At 55.3% G+C, this 19804-nt stretch overlaps 1 protein-coding gene across 2 annotated transcripts in view; it reads left to right on the forward strand.

Annotated features, from left to right (window-relative positions):
* The window catches only part of PSD (pleckstrin and Sec7 domain containing), a 43638-nt gene that overhangs the window by 19261 nt on the left and 4573 nt on the right, over positions 1-19804 (forward strand). For both annotated transcript variants that reach the window (XM_066554652.1, XM_066554653.1), the window contains 7 exons: positions 5044-5238; positions 5752-5832; positions 6928-7040; positions 7858-7916; positions 8466-8555; positions 18031-18074; positions 19283-19461. In XM_066554652.1, the coding sequence (XP_066410749.1) occupies positions 5044-5238; positions 5752-5832; positions 6928-7040; positions 7858-7916; positions 8466-8555; positions 18031-18074; positions 19283-19461 (761 nt within the window). The remainder of the gene's footprint in view (positions 1-5043; positions 5239-5751; positions 5833-6927; positions 7041-7857; positions 7917-8465; positions 8556-18030; positions 18075-19282; positions 19462-19804) is intronic.

The raw sequence follows: 19804 nt of genomic DNA on the forward strand, positions 1-19804 counted from the left end.
GAGCCTCGCTAGAGGGAGAGCTCAGCCCTGGAGCCGCGGCGGTGTGGGAGGAGCGGGGAGCCCGCGGCGCTGGCAGCCGCCCCGGGCGGAGGATGCGCCGGGAGTCAGAGCCGCGTCCCTGCCGGAGCGCGGCTGCTGGCGTGTGCTGGAGCACGGGGCCCGCCGGCCAGCTCCGCTGCCTCTCTTTATAAGGCTCCTTTTGTTACTGCAGCGGTCGGGGAGCCGCTGCCCCTCCCGTCCCGGGGCCAGCGCAGGTCTCTCGGCTGACCTGAGCTCCAAGGTAGCACTGGGCAAACTGGTGAGGATCCCGTGAACGGCTGTGCCCAGTGGGGTGGATTCAGGGTGTGATGCAGGAGATTGAGGCTGCGAGCTGAGCAGAGCAAGGTGGACCTTGAGGAAAGGATGAAGATAGGGTAAGGGAGGTATGGGATGATAGCACAGTAGGGAAACAAGGCTGGAGTGCAGGATGAAGAGGTCTCCCCACAGGCATGGGCACAACAAGAAATAAAGGACAAGCCTGGGGGGAATTTTCCCCTATGCAAGCTATGTTAAGCCATGAAGAGCAGCAGAAGCCAGGACACAGAACAAATCAGCCCACCACGGCATAAAAGACAGTGGATCCCAGGGATGGCAGGTCTGCCTGCAGAGGCATGAGCAGCAGCACATACCTGTGGGATGCAGCCCTGTGTGTCAGGTATTAATTCCAGCTCTCAGATCTGACTCAGAGCCGCTAGGCTGGTCTTGGCCTGAGGGTCCAAGGCACCCAGGTTCTCCTGTGCTGACTCTATGGCATCTGTGTCTTTGAAGGAGAAGACCACCCTTCCTCCAGCAGGTGAGTAACTGGACATTTAAGGCTCTTGGCTCACACCAGAAATTGTTTGGTGGGATTTTAGTGTCAGTCCCTGTCCTCTACAGGAGCAGTTGTGTCCCTCACAAGAAGAGCTGGTGGGATGGGGTGATGGAAGACAAATAGACATCTCCAGAGAATGCTGGTGCTGCAGGGGAGGTTCTGGAAGTCTGCAAAGAAACAAGACTGAGGAGGGGCACAGCTGCCCAAAGTTCAGTCCTATCTGGTTCTGTCAGCAGTAACACTGGTGGATGCTGCTGTGGCTGGGTGATTGTTGGACTCCAGAGCTGCCAGAAAGCACAACCAGCCGTGCCTGTGGTTGGAGGCTGGTCTAGCTGACCTTCAAGTGTCCTCCCAGCCCTAACTTCAATTCTGTGAGGAATGAACTGGCCCAGATTTTTGCTGTCATAAATCAAAGTCGTTCCACTGAGACCGATGGAGGGAGCTGCATTTATTTAGCTCAGCCAAAGATCCGGTCTGGTACATTCTTAGCAGCAACATTAGGCAGGCTTGGTTTGCTTGGCAGAGGCAATCTAGCTATGCACATGGCTTCCCCTTCCAGAACTGAGGGGAGTGCTGCTTTGCCCCATGCACCTGTCCCTTGTGGATCTGCACCAGGCTCCTTACCATGGTTTATGATGAAACCAGCCTCATGTGGGGAGCAAGAGGTACTTGAATTGTGTTTAAAGGTCTGGAGTTTCCTGCAGCAGGTGTCTTGCCTGGAACTGTGTCAGGACAGTCCTGGACAGCCCAGGACCTCAGCTGAGCACGCCCCAGCTCCTGGGGAACAGGTTGTTGCTGTAGGAAGGGTCCCACCATGCAGACGTGTCTCTGCTGGCATCTGGGAGGTGGAGGTCAGCCCCTTGGGCCTTCTTGCAGCTCCACATCCTGGAGAGAAGATTTGCTCCTGGTTGCTGGAAAACCAAGTGAATATGGTGCCAAGTAAGCTTGGTGGATGGTGACAAGGTGGAGAGCATGTCAGGACTCCTGCAGTGACACACTGCATTGCAGCCAGGGAAAGTGCTGTGGTCTCTGCTTCTGGGCTCCAGGCAGCCGGCTAGAGGAGGAATATTGGGGTGACATGATGATCCAGCTACAGAAAATGAGTGTTTGGCCCTGAGAAGGAACATTTGGGCCCTGGAAAACCATCTGACCTGGGAGAAGCAATGTGCTTGGTATGGTGGCCCTGAGCAGGACCATGATTCTGCAGCAGCTTTCCAGGGCAGGGAGCACAAGTCCTTCTGCTGAGTTGGGGTGGGAAGTGGTCAGTGAAGAGCCTCTGTGTCAGGGTGAGCCCTGAGCCCTGTGCTGGATGACATGTCTTCCTTGCAGAGACCCCCAGATGTGCCTCACTGCAGCACTCTGGGCTCTAGGAAATGCCTCTGACAGGGGGACCTGTGCTCCCAATGACATGAGTGGTGCAGCAGGGAGAGGCATGAGCTAGCACTGTGTCTGCACAGGAGTGACTTATTTCATGTACACCAAGGATACTTGCACAGTATCAAGTTTGATCTTTATTCCTTAAGTGTGTATTTAATGTAAAAAATATTATCTCAGTGTTTCTTCAAGCCAAACTAAAATGTCACTTTACTAAACATACCAAAAAACCCTTACCCTGAGACCTGCAATTAGCTCATTGGTGAGAAAATTAGCATAACCTCAATTATCTCAGACATGGACACATCTCTTGCTCTGCTCTCCATTTGCTTGAGAATTGGGCTCTTGTTTTTCTGTCTTTAAGCTGCATGTTCTCCAAGCCAGTTGTGGCATTGAGTGGTGGCAGACAGGTACCACAAAGGGGGCATACTGAGCCTACAGAGGCTGACTGTCCATATTTAACTGCATGAGAGTGGCTTGAGTGCTAGAATAAAACCCATTTCACCGCATGGTTGAATAGAGCCTCATCCTGAGAGCAAGGTTATGCTTTGCTGTAAAACCAAATCAGTGCTGGAACTTGGTGAGGGAGGGAGCAGCAAATTTCACTGGTAGAGCTACTTTGAGACTCAAGGTTTGAGATCCCTGCATGCCCATTGCAAGAAGCAAGGCAGGAATTGTAGTCACAGGTTGGGACCCTGCAGGGATATACAGGTATTGAAGGACAAGAGAAGTTTTATAAGTGGCCCCACATCTGGATGCTCAGCACTAGGTAGGAAAGCTAAGGACAATAGAGTAGGAAGAGAGGTCATGGGGGGAGATTTGGAGCTCTAGGTTTTTCCCTGGATGCTCCAGGAACTGGCCATGTGAGGGAGGGCAACCTCTCATCTATCCTAGGCAGGATAGATGAGACCCAGAAGGATATCAGGAGTGTTAGGGATGGTGCAAAGATTTAAAGTATTTTGAGAGGGTGACTGAGCAGCAACTTGCTCTGGAGATGCAGCTGGACCACGGAGAGTGTTAGAGGGTCGCTTTGCATTTTGTACCTGGAAGAGCACCCTTGGAACTTCTGGGCAGCAAAGGGGACAGTGCCTGTGCCCTTGTGATAACAGATAAAGATTTTAGCAAAAAAATGCACCCACCATGGCTGGTGGGTGCCAGCTGCTGGGATGGACTAATGTCCTCTGCCTCTGGGAATCAAAGAGCATGTGACCTCTGTCCTTGGTTGAGGCCACAGTGACTGCTGCCACACAAGGATCTGAAATGGGGCCCAGGTGTGTGCCCAGCAGCACCCAGCCTGTTCTGCTGTCAGGCACCCCTCAGAGCAGCTTTGACCATGCCAAACAGTGAGGGCACAGTCAGGCACCAGGGCCCATGCCAGCAGCACCTTTGGATGTGGCTGTTTTGGGATGAGAAGGGCTTTTAGGCAGGTAGGAGATTTGCCCACAGGATGGGGTGTACTCATAATGCAGACAGGGATGCTGGAAGCTGCCTGCCCAGCTACCCAGAGCTGGTGGATTCAGACCTGGTGAGCTCAGGGTGATCTTGTGACCACTCTTGTGGCTGCTTCCACCAGGGTGCACTGGAGTGATGGATAGTCTCCCTGGGGAGGACTGGAGCCAAGTGGGCACAAATCTGCCTTGGCCACCCATCCAGGTCTTACCACAGTCACCCCCTGGCACCACTGAGTTCAGCTGTGGTACGAGCAAAGCACATCTCTCCAAGGACTTGCACCAGGGAAGTGTCTGACCCACAGGTTTGAGTGCAGAGCAGCTTCTCCTGCTGCATGCTGGCTGGGGGTGGCAGGAAGGTGGAGAGGATGGCCCCTGAGAGCCCCCCGAGGCATGAGGCAGCCTGCCAGTGTTGTGCAGGGCTCCCCTGGGACAGGCAGTGCTGAGCAGGAGGAGGCTGGTCCTTCTTGAAAAAAGCAGAGCCTCAAGAAGATTGGCCTGGGTAATAGGCTCAGGAGAGCAGGCCTCTTAAAACGCAATTAGAGACTTTTAAAAATAAATCAGACTGGAACATTGTAAGGGCTGCCAGAAAATTTGGGCGAGGTCAGAGTTGCTTAACATTTGTTGTTGATTAGATTCAACCAGCTTTTGGTCGGGATAACTTCTGCGCAGCTGAGTCAGATTGCTTTGGGTGCCAAGCCAAGAGTGTCTCCTAACATGGCCATTTAAGGCGTGGTGGGCTGAGAGCTGATGGGCAGCCTGGGGAAGACTGCACTTCACTGTGAGCTGGGAGGCCAGGGGGGTTTTCTTTTGTTCTCTGCCTCATCTCTGACATCTGTGTAATGCTTTGAAATCAGTGGGTAGGCAAAGGTGAATGAAGGAATTGGAGTTGTCTTGTCTTGGATAGAAACTGCACTTGAGAGCAGCACGAGGAGTTTGTCCAGATTAAAAAATGAGTACAGAGCTGTAGGACAGCATGTGATGTTGCGCATGTTTCTGCTCCAAGTCTCTGCTACAGCTGAGCTTGGCAGAGCCTAAGCCCACACATACAGTTTCACAAGTTCAAAGTGGGGGGCTTTGGAGTAGTGTCCTTTCCTTCCACATTTAGTATGAATGTTGGTTTGAGTGCCTTGGTCCAGTCAGTCACTGGTGCTGTCCCATCACTCCCCCCCTCCTCCCAAACCTGCATTCCTACACCTTCCCTATCTCCCTTAGCTGACCTCAGAGTGTCTCTGACCAGTGCAGTCATCCTGGCTCTCAGCAGTGAGTAGCTAGTCCCCAAAGCAGGGTGAGGAGCATGCATTTCCTGAGAAGCTGAACAAGGGGGGGATCTGTAGGCAGGCTGACGTGGAGTGTCCCTTCCCATTGCAGCGAGCGCCCCCAGAGCCAGCTGGTTTCAGACTCGGAGTCAGAGATGGACAGCGTGGAGCAGCTGGCCCTGGGCAGCACAGACACCCTTTCCAATGGACACAAGGCTGACCTGGAGGCTGCCAAACGCCTGGCCAAGAGGCTCTACAACTTGGATGGCTTTAAAAAAGCAGATGTGGCTCGCCACCTGGGGAAGAAGTACGTGTGGGTATTTGGAAGGAATGTTCCATTGTGCAAGGAGCTCACTTGCACCCACAGTGCACCTGCAGCTGCTGGCCTTGTGGGGCACCAGGCTGGCAAGGAACTGCTGGCAGGACCACAAAACCCACTCCTCATGACTGGTACATTTGCACCAGGTGTTCCCTCTAAAGGTCTTAATACCTAGGAGACATCCAGATTTTCGTGCCTTCCTACCATGACTGCATCTTGGATGCTTCAGTAAGGTGTTGGGGCATGGGGATGGCTAGCTGACCTCTCGGGGCCCTTCCCTCTGCAGCTTCTCCATTTTCTCTTACATGCCCAGTATTCCCAGAGAATTTGTGGGTGACTTCTCTGAGTTCCATGGGAGCATGGGGTGTCTCTGTCCCTAGCACACTTCTTGCAACCCTGGGGAGCTCCCAGCCTCCTGGAACCCACCCAACCCCTGTGTGCCTTTGGCAGTCCCCACAGCTTGGTCAATTCCATTCTCACCCTCCCCCTTTTCTATTTCAGCAACGAGTTCAGCAGGATGGTGGCAGGGGAATATCTGAAGTTCTTCGTGTTCACAGGGATGAGTCTGGATCAGGCTCTCAGGTCAGAGCTGAGTGTGTGTGTGTATATGTGTGCGTGTGGTGGCCACCAGAGTGGGGTGCCAAAAGACTGTGCCCTCTGCAGCTCTGCAAACACACAGAGATCTGCACAGGAGCAAGCAGACCCCTTGACTGCCACCTGGAGATCCTCTTACCTCTTAAATAGGAGAGGGTGATTTCCAAAATGGTCTCTCCGCCATGCAACCAAGAAAAAACTCCTGGTCTTAACTCAATGGTCAGTGCAGTTAAATGGCAGTTCAGTTCACCTAGAATTGACTTTCCAGGTCTTGAACTCAAATCCTTCTGTTGTTACACCTACCTCTAATAAAGCCTCTGATTGGCCTTATCATAAAGCAGAGCAGTAGGGCTCAGGAGCTCAGTCCCTGAGGAGGGACCGGGTGCCCGAAGCTCGCTCACTCATGCCAACGCCATGGGGCTGCCATCTAGCAAGCATGGTGATTATCAGCTCTATGGTGATTGCAAGCTCTCAGGATTTCAGCTTTGCTTGCTAGGTAGTGGTGCCCCGGGCTTGAGGCTGCAGCAGACGGAGAGAGAGGAGAAGGAGAAGGCGCAGGCTGTTCCACGGAGATGGCTTTGTTTGGGGAGGTCCGTGAAGGGTCTCTGCTCTTCTTCTTCCCCACTAATGGGGTACAGTATGCTTCTTTTATAGGGTTGGAAAGGATCCAAGCTTGACCAATGGTAAGGGGTTAACATGACATTGCCTTATAGGGTTACAGAGATAGGTTAAGGGTGGAGGACAGGGAAACAGGAATTTTCTTTTGCTATTTCAGCATTCCTATTGTTCATATTCTCCATGGTGCTTTTCCCAAACTTATGGGGTTAACTACATACCTCCTTTCCCAGTGTAGCTCCTGGTTGTAGGTCTCTGTGATGTGCCAGCAGGATATGGTGCTGTGGACTTGCAGGAGAGTCCCACAGTGGGTTTGGAGGGAGGGAAGGAAGGTTGTACAAAACAGGGCTTCATCCAGCATACGGGAAGGTCTCAAAACCAGAAAGCACAGCTCCATTCCTGCACAGGGTGAGTTGAAGAAACTGCAATGGGCTTCATGTGTGACCAACCCTGCTCCTGCTTTTTCAGGTCCTTTCTGAAAGAGCTTGCCTTGATGGGAGAGACACAAGAGCGAGAGCGAGTGCTGGCTCATTTTTCCCAGCGCTACTACGAGTGTAATCCCAATGCCATCTCTTCAGAAGGTAAGAAACTGCATGTCTGTGGGGAGTGTGTGTCTGTGTGTGCATGTGTGTGAGTTTCAGAGGAGCTTATGTGTTTGTCAGCTCAGTGAATCTGCTCAAACTGAAACTAGAGAGCAGGCAGAGAGCCTATACTGATGCCTTAGAAGACAGTCCCAGTATGTCATCTCCCTCAAATGACAGATGCTTCAGATTTTTTTTTTTAAGCCTGGTCTGGTTGGATGATGCATAATTAGGGCTCAACCCATTCTTAATTTTGACCTTGAGCGAATTAGCACAAGAGACACACTTAGCACACTCCTCACCAAATAGACCCCAGCTCTCAGACCCTCAGCTCAGGGAATATCTAAGTGAGGAACCTAGCCTAGCATTTCAGGAGCACAGACACCTGCTTTGTTCTATTTCATGTCTTTGCACCACTTCTGTGTGGGTTCACACAGAATGGGCCTGCTCTGGGCTGGCTCTGGCACTGGTGAGGTTTGGGCTGCCTGGCTGGCAGAGGCTGTGTGAGTCCTACCTTGCCATGCTAGGAGCTCTGCAGGATTAGCTACAGCATCACGGCCTGGCTATAGGCGCAGCAGGCTTGGAAGGGAATTTGTATGCTCAGGTTTGGAACCAGCAGCCTCTTACCTATTTACCTGCAGGCTGTCAGCTCTGCAGTGACTGCTGTGTCCCCTTGTGTCCAGGGTGGGAGGAGGGGGCTCAGCACTGTCTTGGAGGCTCAGAGACCCCATAGCTTTCCTAAGATGCTGAGGCACTGGAGCACCAGCTGCAGGGCTGGGCTCGGGGCTCTAATTTCTGTCCTGTGCTTGTGCTGCAGACGGAGCCCACACCCTCACGTGTGCCCTGATGCTGCTAAACACAGATCTGCATGGACACGTAAGTCACCACGGCCACTGTTCCAGTCTGTCCCCTGTCTGTCCTCACCACCCTGAAACTGTAGGTGCTCAGGGAAGGGTGAGAACAGTGCCACACGAGCAGGAAGCATGGCACCTGGGCCCATAAGAGCTTGTCACCCCTAATGTGTTTGGTGAGGAGAGGTGAGAAAGGCTAAATTAGAGGAGGGGCTAATGAAGGTGAGAGCGGGGCTTTGAAAGAGACTGGCTGAGCTGAAAGATGTAGTGGTGGAACAAGGACAGAAAAGAAAACTGAACAGGAAAAGAAGGTGGGAACAAGACTCCAAAATCAGCTGCCTTTGGGAGCAGGGAGCACACAATTTTGAAAGAGGAGGCTATTTAAAACTCCTGGAGTCTCTGCAAAGCCAGCAGCTTTCCTGTACCTGGAAGCAGCCTTGCAGAGACCGGGCTGGTCCCTCACCCCTCTGCAGAGATTGGTGTGTTTGTTCCGGGGCTGTGGGACCTGCTTCAGCCAGCAGTGACCTCTGTCCCAAAGGAAATCCTGATGTTTCTCTCCCCCTGACTCCCCCAGAACATTGGGAAGAGAATGTCCTGCTCCGACTTCATTGGCAACTTGGAGGGACTCAATGGAGGCACTGATTTCCCCAAGGAGCTGCTCAAGGTAAATTTGGTTGTTCTCCATGGCTGGCCAAGCAACAGGAGCAGAAGTGAGAGCTTTGGGCTGGATCACATGGAGGGCTACCTGAGATGCTATGAATGCAAGATGCATTTACATGCAAGAACAGTGATGATCCCTGAGTCTGCAGTTGTGCTTCTGCCTTGCTGAGGGGAACATGGGCTGCTCCATTCCCCCAGCAGCACACTGGAGCTTTGCCTGGGGTTCTGATTCCCTCATTGCTCTTGTTGTGCCTGTTTGCAGTCAAAGGAGCACACATGGGGAAGCTTACTAGGGCTGGTTTGCCCAGCTGCAGCCAGAGGCTTCCTGCCATCAGTCCTGTGGTACGCAGCCCTTTCTGACTCCCTGAAACACTGGAGCCCAAAACTTTGGCCAGGCCCTGGGACTGGAGCCACCTCTGGGGCAGAGGTGACACGGGCAAGGCATCGCAATGGGGAGAGTGGGCTGGAGGTTAAAAGCTCGGAGCTGGGAACTCACCACACTGGTGGGACTGGGGGACTCCTGCCTTCTCCCTGCCTGACCCAGTTCCTAGAGGGTGGGTTAGGGAGAGCAGCGTTCAGCAAGCACCTCTGGCCTTGCACTGCTGTGCTTCTGTGGCATTGCCTGCACGCAGGAGGATTTTCTGAGCTGCTGTCTCCCTGTCTCAGACCCTGGGAATAGGCTTAGCTCCCATGGGATCTGCCGGGCAGAAACTGCCGCTGTTGGTGAAGCGCTGCAGTTGGCAAATACTCATGATGTGGAAGATGGGTTCCCACAGGGTGCTGGAGCCACAACGGGGGGGAGGTGGTTGATGAAAAAAGGCAACAGAGGATGAAAAGCTGAGCTCCCTTTTCAGCCTTTGTGGGTCTATTCCTGGTTGTGTCGCTCACCCCATCATTAAGGGGTTACCAGCAGTTCTCAATAGGGCTGTCCTCCCTCTCAACCCACACTTCGCCAGTAAAAGGAGTTACTCAGGAAAAATTCTCCTCTAATTTTAAACCCAGCTCCAGAAAAGGCTTTAAGCACACAAAATGGATGGAAACCTATGAAATGTGAACCCTGGCCCTTCAGTGCTGCTACACCTTGGAGTATCTAAGCTCCACAGACTTCTTGGTGTGCCCCCTTTGCATCCCTCACTGCCCCATGGTTGGGTGCCCACACTTGAGGCATTGCCCTATTAAACTCAGCCCCTCAGAACACCAGCAGTTCAAACACATGAGATGAAGTTACCACATCAGCTCCCAGACAGAGGGAGATAGGCCAGCGAGGTAGTGCCATGAAGCTACAGGCTTTCCCTCACAGGCAGGGGCCAAGACCTTGGCTAGGTGTAAGGAGGTGGAGGAAGGCTGCAGCGCTGCAGCACAGCCCTGCACAGCTCAGCCCAGCAGCTGGGAGGCTGCTCTGCTAAAAATGGCCTGTTCCCTCTGCAGCTGCGGTGCTTCCCACCGCCGCGTTCCAGCCGCCTCTGTACAGGAGCCATGCTGGGGAGGGGGAGTGGAAGACACTGTGAGGAACTCAGGCAGGGCAGGCTGCAGCTCTTCTGAAGCACCTGAAGCGCCGCTCCACTTTGGAAACCCCCTGCCCATGCAAGGGGGAATAGGTTTCTGGGGCAGGTGAGATGGAGAAAGTGGCTTGAGCTGGGAGAAGAACTGGCAAGGGGATCTTGGGCAGCCTCAGCCAGCTCATCCAGAGAAGACACTCTTTCCCTTCTGCCCACTGCTTTTGGCTGCTTGATGCTTTGTGGTCCCTGCACAGGGAAACAAATGGGGAAAGGCTCTCCTGCTGCTGTGTCAGCCTGCATTGGCCCTGTTACCCCGAGCAGGATGCTTCCTCCTTGGCAGACCTGGCGGGCTGTGCCTGGGGACTGAGGCTCCTGTGCAAGCGTGCTGCACAGCTGGCTGGCTAATTTTAGCATTCCAGGAGCACATGCGTTTCCTAAGGGTAAGGGGAGGGGAAGGCAGGCTTCACAGGAGCTTCCCAAAGCTGTAGGGCAGGTCTTGGGCAGCTCCAGCACCACAGAAGAAAGGTCCTGGGGCTCTTCTGAGCCTGCCTGGGTAGATTGCACAGGCTGCTACCCCATGGACTTCAGAGCTGGAGGGCTGGAGGTGGCTCTCACCCAAAGCACTCACTACCAGGGAACTGGGGCAGCAGGGCAGGACCTAGGTGCCTGCAGGGGCACAAGGCCACCATCCCCTGTGCCTCTGAGGACAGCATCAGGAATAGACCCACAGGGAGCCAGAGCACTCCCCTCATCTCTGGCTGCAGGGAGTCCCAAGATAAACGCAGCATGATGCCTGAGAGCATGTGGCAGCTTGAGTCAGACAAGAACTTTATCTGCTACTAGATAATACATGTAAACAGTCCCATTTTTATGCAGAAGCAATGAAAACACTTGAAGAGCTTTCATAGCTGAGCATCACATCCCCCTCACTGCCAGTGCCTCACTATGCCCTGCACAGCACTGCTGCTGGAACTAAGGCAGTGCTGCCTTACCAGTAGTGCTGCTGGAAACCCTTTGTCTCTGAAAGCTCCCCTGGAGAACTATAGTCTGCAGGCAGGGCTGCCCAGCTCTCCAGCTGAGATGTCCCCCTGATCAGGCATGGAGCCATGCCAGGTATAAGAACCCCTGTAATGCTGTGCCCAAAGATGCCCACACCTGCAGGCTTGGGCCTGAACTCCTGTGGCCATATGACAGCAGCTGCCCATACAACAAGGAAGGAGGTGGAAGCAGGACATCCTGGAGCTGGTGATATTTTGTTTAGCTCTTGAGATGTTGCTTTTCTCTTGACGGTGCGATTCCAGCCCAGGCCCCCTGGGATTTCACTCACCATTGCTGATTGTCTGTTACATTTCAGATGTGGATTTGACCTTTATGTGATTGATCACTTTGTGAAGCCTTAGCTCGCCCCCATCATCTTTACTCTTTTAGCTTAATCTTGTTCTACACTGGCTGGCAGAAACAACAGTAGGGCCAAATTGGGCCCCATTTCTCACCAGCACTGCTTAGCAATTGCAGAAGTGAGCCAAATCTGTGCTGCCTGCCAGCCTAGGAGCCCAGAGCACGTCACAGATGTTAATGAATTAAGCCTGACAATGCAGTCGGGTCCTCGGGGGAGGAAGGTAGGATGGGCCCCCACCTTCCAGCTTGGAGGCACAACAGCAGGGCTCAGACGCTCAGAGTGCTGGGTAAGTGATTAGCAATGTGGGAAGAAAGCCCTAGCTCCCACCTCTCAGCTATAATCACAGGAACGCTTGCTCAGTCTAATCCCCTGGGCTATTTTTTTTTTTTTTTTTTTTGCCTGTTTCCCTTGGGAACAATGGGCTGCCCTGCCTCTGTCTCCCATGGCTCCCCCGGGCTTCAGGGGCAGCCCAGTACATCTAATGTGCCAGACATACATGCCCCTTCCCTCACAAGTTGTGTCAAATGATCACTATGCCAAACAGTTAGGACAGAGCGGAAAATTTCCCCTCTCCACTGGCTGCATCTCCTGCTCAGTCAAGCCTTACTAAATTACGTATCGATCCTTGTGCTTTCTGCAAGGATGGCCAGCTCTCTGCTTCTTCACAGGAGCAACTGCCTGAAGCATCTTTGTCCTGCCCATAACCAGCTGGGTGACTGTAGATACTGCTGTTTCCTGCCGACCTGGGAGGGACAGGCAAGAAGCTTAAGTGTGGGGTGGGCACTGTAGATGGAAAGTCTGAGCACATCTCCACTGGGCCCATCTCCTAAAGGTTTTGTAGGTCCCTGGTGTGGGCTGAGCTGCAGCAGCAGCTCTGAAGCCTGCCCAGCCGGAACCGAGTGGAGGTGCCACCTGGCCCCTGGAACCCCGGAGTTACCACCGCGGTCCCACCAGGAAGGCACAGCCACCTGCTCCCGCTCTCCGCGGAAAGGAGGCAGGGACGGCGAGGCGGTGCACCGGAGGCAGCCCGGGCAACTCGTGCGGCATCACCGTTAGGGATACAGTCCCCCGGGCGGGATGCCCACCGCCGGGCCGCCATTGGCTGCGGCGGGCGGGGCGGGGCGGCCCCGCCTCTGCCGGGAGCCGCCGCTGAGCCCGGCCCGGCCCGGCCCGGCCCCGCTTCAACAGGCGGCGGCGGCGGCGGCAGAGCGGCCGCGGCAGGCAGGGCAGGGCACGGCAGGGCAGGGCAGGGCCGCCGGGCTCCGCGCCGGGCACCCCGCCGCCCCCCCGCCGCCGCCGGCAGGATGATCGGCGTCAACAGCATCAACAGCAGCGCGGGGCGCATGCGGTCCCGCTCCATGTGCTCGGTGCGCTACGGGCGCAACTACCGCGGCGTGGAGACCTTCTGCTACGGCTGGCCCCAGCGCTCCCGCACCCTCAAGCCGGTGCTCTACACCGACCTGGTGGTCAGCCGCATCCAGAGCCGCCGTAAGAAGAAGCCGGTAAGCGGCGGGTCGGGGGAGCGGGAAGCGCCGCGGGGGGATGCTCAGCGCCCGGCGCCCCGGCGGCGATATGGGCGGGTGAACATGCCCGGACAGTCGCCGTCCCGCCCGCTGCAAGAGCCTCAGCCCTGGTACGGATGTAGCGAACAGCAGCCCCATCTCCGTCTCCTGCCTGCTTTCTGCGGAGCCGGGTCTCCACCATGCCCCCTCTGCCCGAGGGTCCCCGTCCCCAAGCCTGGATTTCTCCCCCCTGCCATCCCACCCCGATCACGGGAGTGGCGGGAGCGCGGCAAGACCTGGGTGACATTGCGCCGCTTACAGTGGTCTGGCAGCAGTGCCTGCTCGAAAACATCGCTGCGAGAGGAATCCAGGACAGAGCGGTACCGCTGGGACCTGCCCTACGGCTTAGCATAAGTGACAGGCTCTGCGGGCTCTCTGCCAAGGGCTGCTCTGCGCCGTGCCCTGGCCAGCCCAGCCAGGGCAGACTGGCACCCACCTGAGCGTCAGGGAGAGCCGCAAGGCAAGGCGGAGGGGTAACGCCGCAGCCCCGGCTCCCAGCCGAGCAGAGTTTGAGAGGAAGGAGTGGCTGGACAAAAAAGGGCTTTTTACTGCCAGGAGCTTGCTCGCTGGGAGCCGTCATCCGTTTGGAGGTGTTAGGCTGGTGCGCATCGGTCCTCGGTGGGAAGAAGCGAACAGGCTGTTTCTGGGCGGGTCGTGCCTCGGTCGGGTGCCTGCCTCGGGTGTAGTAGCGGGAGAAGAACGTTCACCAGCCCCCTCCTCGCAGGCAGGCTGGGGCAGAGCAGTCAGAGTTACCCCAGAGCTACTCGGGCTGCCCCGGTGGCCAAAAGCAGCCCGGCGGGGCCATCGGGGCCGTGCCAAGCCGCGGTGCTGTCATAGCGCAGTACGGTCTGGGGGCAGCATTAAGTTGTGACGCACTCGGATGGAAACATGCAGTTGGGAGACGCTCGGTCGCTGCTTCCCGCGCTGTGGGGCTGCTCTGGGAAGGAAGGGTCTGCTGTCCTGAGGGTGATAGTTGCCTGGGCAAGGAGTGGCTTAAATATTTTGAAAGAGGCTGATGCAGCTTACAATGTTACTGAGTCAAAAGTGTGGGGCCGGGATGGGTAGCTGTCATCTGCTGCCACCCATGACTGCAGCAGGGTGGAAGGTGATGCACAGGACATTTGTCCCCGTGACAGCCCCTTCTACGGGAAAAAAAGTCTGTCCCCAAGTCAGTCTGCTCTGTGTGCACACAGGAGCCCCTCTGCAGCAGAGAGGGGGCAGGGAGGAACGTGATGGTGTATGCAGTAGGGCTGGTATGTGCCAGGTGATGAGTTGTTCTTGAGCATGGGTTGTGCATGCTGTGGAGGGGTGGGGTGGGGTGGGGGGGACCTGTCAAGATGAATTAGAGACCCAGCATAGGTACAGTTCTGTCGGACATACAGCTCTGATCTGACCCTACTGTTTGGATCAGTGCAGCTGGGACATCTGCATGCCTGGGGGACCTCACAGAGCTTTGTGGCTGGGTGTAGCAAAGATATTTTGCTAAGATAAAGTTGGAGACAGCCAGCAATTGAGCTTTCATATTTAAATGCTCTCAGTCAGAGAGAGAGGTAGAATGGCTGCAGGAAGGGTGCTTGGTGGCTGTGAAGTCTGTCTTGAATGTCGTGAACCCCTGGCTGGTCACAGGGCTGACAAAGAGGAAGGGGAGTCTTGATACGCACCTTGCTGCATGAAGAGCTGAGCACTGTGTTTAGCAGAGGAACTAGCAGACTGGAAAGGGGATGTATCCATAGGAGTTATAATGCAAAAAGAAGCACCCCAGAAAGGGTTAAAACCCTCATCTGGATGCTGAAATTCCTGCCTCAACCTTCATTTGTTACTTGAGTGCTGGGCTAAGCCCTCAGTGCAGCCCCATGCCAAAGTTGTGTTCAGGCCAGCTTGTTGCTCAGCTCCACAGACCATTGCTGGATCTTGCCTCTGATCTGGTCTGATCTGAGCTGAGGAGCTGAAGGTGGATGTCTTCTCCCTACCCTGCTTACATAGGCTGTCCCCAGCATGGCTGGGCTAGAACATCAGAGCCACCTGCCTCTTGCCAGTGCAGCCCCTCAACTGTCCTTGAGACATTCGGTAGAGCAGGACACACAGACAGCCTCTCAGCCTGCTTTTGGGGGGGAAAGCACCAAAGAAAGATGTTGATTCAGTTAGAAATCCCACTGGGACAGTACATTCCTGGTCTAGGGCAGAGCTGGCTGATTGGCCTGGCATGCTGCAACAGTGAGCTCATAACCCAGCGATGGCAAAAAACCCCAAACCATGCTTGGGGTCATCATCTAAAGTGGCATGTGGCCAGTGCCCAGCTTTCTCTTGGGGAGTACTTGCAAGCTCAGAGATGCCAAAGAGTTGCTGTACTTTCAGCCCAAGGGAAATAAACCCATGGAGCAAAGAGAGTCTGGAGAGAGGGACCTGCTGAGTGATGAATCTGTGGTCTCTGCTGACGTGGTTGTGAGTTGGGCTTCAGGAACCTGTGTCACCTACGCTTCCCCAGCAGAAACAATCTATGCACCAGAGTTTTGTGGGCTGATGGGCAGTGGCTCTGCTGCAGGACCAGAGCAGCAGGGTGGGCTTTGTGGCTGGAATGCATCTCCTCAGCTAGGACTTGGGCTGAGTCCACCAGCTTTGTACCTGAGATTGGTTTTGGTTGGGGCTGGTGTTTAGCCAAGCAAAATTTTGGCAGGTTTTAAGTGTAGATGTAAAGCTTCATGATGTCTTCTCAATTGCACAGTTTTCCTGTTTGCCTCTCACTGTCCCCTTGCACGGGAGTGTTGAGCAGCCCCTGCTTCCCATCTCTGAGGTGGTACTTGGCAGCTCCTGCTGGTAATGTGCTTGGGGGGATGCTCTCGGGGCTTGTAGCAGGGCAGCTGGAGCCTTTTGAAGCCATAAGGCAGTTCAGCCTTTGAAGTGTTCAGCCAGAGTCCCAGGGCCCAGGTTTTTGTAACACAGTATTCTGCCAGGCTGTTATCCAGCACTGTGCCATCCCAAATTACTCCTCGAGCATCTTCTATTGGCTCATTCATTCATCAGCAGCAATCCCTCTGCAAGCCCTGCACGGGGCTGAGGTCTTCTCCAGCCCTCCAAAATCCCTGCTCAGCTGGCTCATATCTCCCTTCCTTGGGGCAGGGAGCTGACACTTCTATGTATCACTAATGAGCCAGATGGAAGCCAAGCCACGTGTGCCATTCTGCCTGCTCTTTCTGAGGTGCTTTTCTGCTGTTTCCAGTGCCCACTACTCTGTGCCATTTTTTTTAATCTCCTTTTCGTGCCTGTTGGTTCTCAGTATTTTTCAGCTGCATCCCTGGCAGTAAGATCCCTTCTGTTTCCCATAGTGACTCCTTATTATCTACGTTGCTCTGAGATCCTGCTTATCCCCTTGCTCTGCTCCCAGATTATGTTCTGCAGGGCTTTGGATTGCTTTTTTCCTCACAGATTCTTCTCTGAGTCTCTTTGCTCCACTGGCTGCCTTGCTGCCAGCCCACTGGTTGGTACCTCCTGCTCACAAGTTAGCATCCTGCCCCTCTGGCACTGGGACTGCATGAATGGGTCTGGGATCAAATCTTCTCTCAGGCTCTGGGGCCATTACCTCTTTATGGGTCTCCTGTCTTCCCAGGAGAGAACTGAACCCTACTTTCTGCCTGCTAGATTGAGACGATGCTTTCCTCCTCTGAGAAACAAGCTGGTGCTATGCCAGCATTTCCCAACGGGAAAGTGTGTAAGGAGCTGGGTTCCTGCTCCATCCTGGCTGCTGCACCTCCTGGGAGTGATGGATGTCCCTACCCCAGACACCACTGGGGCCTGTCTGTTGGCCAGCATTCCCGGGCCCCTGCATGCCTCCAGCTGCACTTTCTCAGCCACCAGCAAGATTTCTCAGCAGCAGTCTCCGGCCCAGTGATGGATGTTGACAGCTGCATGAACAGCCTGTGCGAAACTCGATTATTTTCCTTCAAGGATGATGCCTTCCAGCTTTTGCTTTGAAGGCCTCTGTGAGCTCTGTATTGAAACCCTCTCTGGAGCCTCCCTGACTGCAGAGCTGTGCTGAGCACTGCTGGCTTGCACCCAGCCCAAACTGGACAAACACTTGGGAGTGGGGCCCTGGAGTATCCTGCTGCAGGCAGGCTTAGCTTGTTCCTGTGCAGCAATACAGACAGCTGACCCTGCCTTGCTCAGATGGGTGTTGTTTGGGTCTCCGAAGAGGGAGAAGCGTTTGGAAGTGCTGGGGAGGGAGTAGAGGCAGGCCACAGCCACTCCAAGCTCCTGCCTTGACCAGCCAAGAGGACAAGGTCCTCTGAGGGCCTTGTGAAGGACAGCATGCTAAGGTCTCTGCCAGTGCAGGGCCAGCAGTGCTGAAGTCTCTCACAAAGTGTGCTCCTGTAGCAGCAGTGCATTGCCAGGGAGTGCTGGGTGCTTCCATGAGCTGGTCTCTGCCAGCCCAGGGTGGGTGGCTGACTGCAGTGTAGTTGTTGGCTGTGGTCTCTTGTGGCATGCAGCTTCTGGAGGCCCTGGAGCTTCTGGAGGCCCTGGAGCAGGCTGAGGTTCCACTGAGCGGGGTAAAGGCATGCACTAATGAAGTCTGTCCCAAAAGCTTGGCTCTACTTGGGCTCAGGCCTCCTAAAGGATGTCATTTTTACCAGGCTGGAACACCTTGGAATAAATAGGAAGAAACAGCTCTCCCAAGCACTTGGGAATGTTAGGTATGTCTCACTATTATGCTGCTAACACTGTGGTACTGTCACGGGTAGGTAGAGACAAAGGGTAGGAGAGGCCAAAATGCCAGGGCTTTCCCCAGCATTTCTTTGGGGTGGGGGGGTTTGCAGATCCTGTGGTGCCCAGGATGAGGTGTCTGTAACCTTAAATGAAGGTCAACTGGCTAGCCTAGCCGGGACAGATCTGCACTGGAACAAACTGACATGGGGTTACTTTAACCTCCAGAGTCCCTGAGCCAGTCTGGCGTGCCTCCTCTGTTCCCTGGAGCAGACCCCCAGCCTGGCACCCCTGTCCTGCTGACCCCCACTCTTCTCTCTGCAGGCTCTCTACGGCTCCATCAAGAATGAGAAGCTGCAGTGGGCCATGTAAGTACCTCTGCAGGGGATGCTGCTGCGTGGCACTGGGTGGGCAGGGAATCCACCTAACCCCAGAGGCTGCACACACCATGATGCTGCAAGGCAGCTGCCCCTGTGAGGATGAGGGAAGGAGAGGGAGCTTAGGATGGGCTGGGGTGCAGCCAAGGTACCCCTGGCTGCCCTCAGCACTGCCATGGGGCCCCTTCTCCAGCGTGCTGGGAGAAAGCCACCTGAGGTTGGCTTCTTGCAGCTTCGGCCTGGGTTTGTGCCTTGGTGCCAGAGTGGGAACAGACAGGCTCTGGAGGTGCTGTGGCTGTGCCAGGGCCCCACAGGGTGCCTGCACCCTCGCCCACAGCTGCCATCTCCAGCAGCAGGAGCGGCAGCGCCTGCGCTGCAGGGATTAATCAGCCCGGTGCTACCCAGTGCTGAGCGATGCACTCGACCGCTGCCATGGCGACGCCGGCAGATGCTGAGGGGTTTAATTAGCAGCGAGCGGCTGAGGGAGTGGGGAGGCAGCAGCTCTGGGCTCCCACATCTTCCTGCGGACGGGGGAGTGGCACCGGTGCAGCCATAGTGAGGGCCTGTGACCCGGGGGAGCGGGCTGCCTACACCCTGCCCACACCTGATCCTGCCCTTGGATGGCACTGCCCAAGGCCTTCCTGCTGGTCTCCCTGCACCCCTTTGCCTCTGGCTCTGGGCCCTCTAGTCTGGCTGCCACCCTTAAAACGTGGGGAACAGAGCCTGGGTCTCTCCTTGCGGGGGCAATCCATTCTATACCCTCCTTCCTACCAGCTGGAGACCTGTGAGCCTGTATGCCATGGGCTGGGGTGCTGTGGTAGTGCCAAGCCTTGGGGTATTGCTCCTGCATCACTCCTGGCTCATCAGCCTGGCTGGCCTCTGTTGCACTCTTGCCCAAAAAAAGGCTTCTCACTCGCTGGGGCAGGCAGGGGTCCCACCCTGAATCAGCAACAAAAGCCCAATGCCTTGTCTTTCAAGGGACCAGGCAGCACCTCAGCTATCTAGAGAGACAGGGGCACACGGGCATGGCTAGGTTTGGGATGCTCACCAGTGCTGATGGAAGACTGCTCATCCTGGCCTGCTGCTGCTGGCTTCCCTTTCAGAAGCCAGGCCTAAAAGTGGCACTGACCAGGGGGGAACTTGGTATTTGTTGTCCCCAGAAAGGTAACAAACTTTCCCCACCCAAATCTGATTGGCAGAGATGAAGAGGAGCTGAGAAAGTCCCTCTCAGAGCTGGCAGATCCCAACCCAAAGTCCATCAAGCGCATCAGCAGCTGCAGTAACCCCTTTCTGGACTTTTCCCAGGACGCCAGCATTGCCACTTACAAGCACGGGCTGTTAGTCCGCAAGATCCACGCTGATCCTGACTGCAAGAAAAGTAGGTGCCTGGAGAGCCCATGGGGGCCCTTGGGGCAAGAGGGTACCAGTGAACTCCAGAACTGAATGGGAAGCAGGGTGGGAGTCACTATGTCATGTCCATGTGTAGCTTTATGCCAGCCTCCAGCATCAGTGCCCTGTCTGTCTGGCTGTGCCAGGCATAATTCAGCCCTCAGGATGGGGAGCTGGAAAGCCTCTCCCTGCTCACAGCACAGGGAAAGGGGCAGGCAGGGTGGTGGGGTGGGGTCTCTGGGGGTTGCAACCCTGCCACAGGATTGTGTGGATGAAGGGAAGTGTCCTGTGGTGTGATAGACAAGGCACACAGCAGGCTGCAGCTGGTTGGG

Source organism: Molothrus aeneus, chromosome 8 (genome assembly GCF_037042795.1).
Source record: "Molothrus aeneus isolate 106 chromosome 8, BPBGC_Maene_1.0, whole genome shotgun sequence".
Lineage (NCBI taxonomy): Eukaryota > Metazoa > Chordata > Aves > Passeriformes > Icteridae > Molothrus > Molothrus aeneus.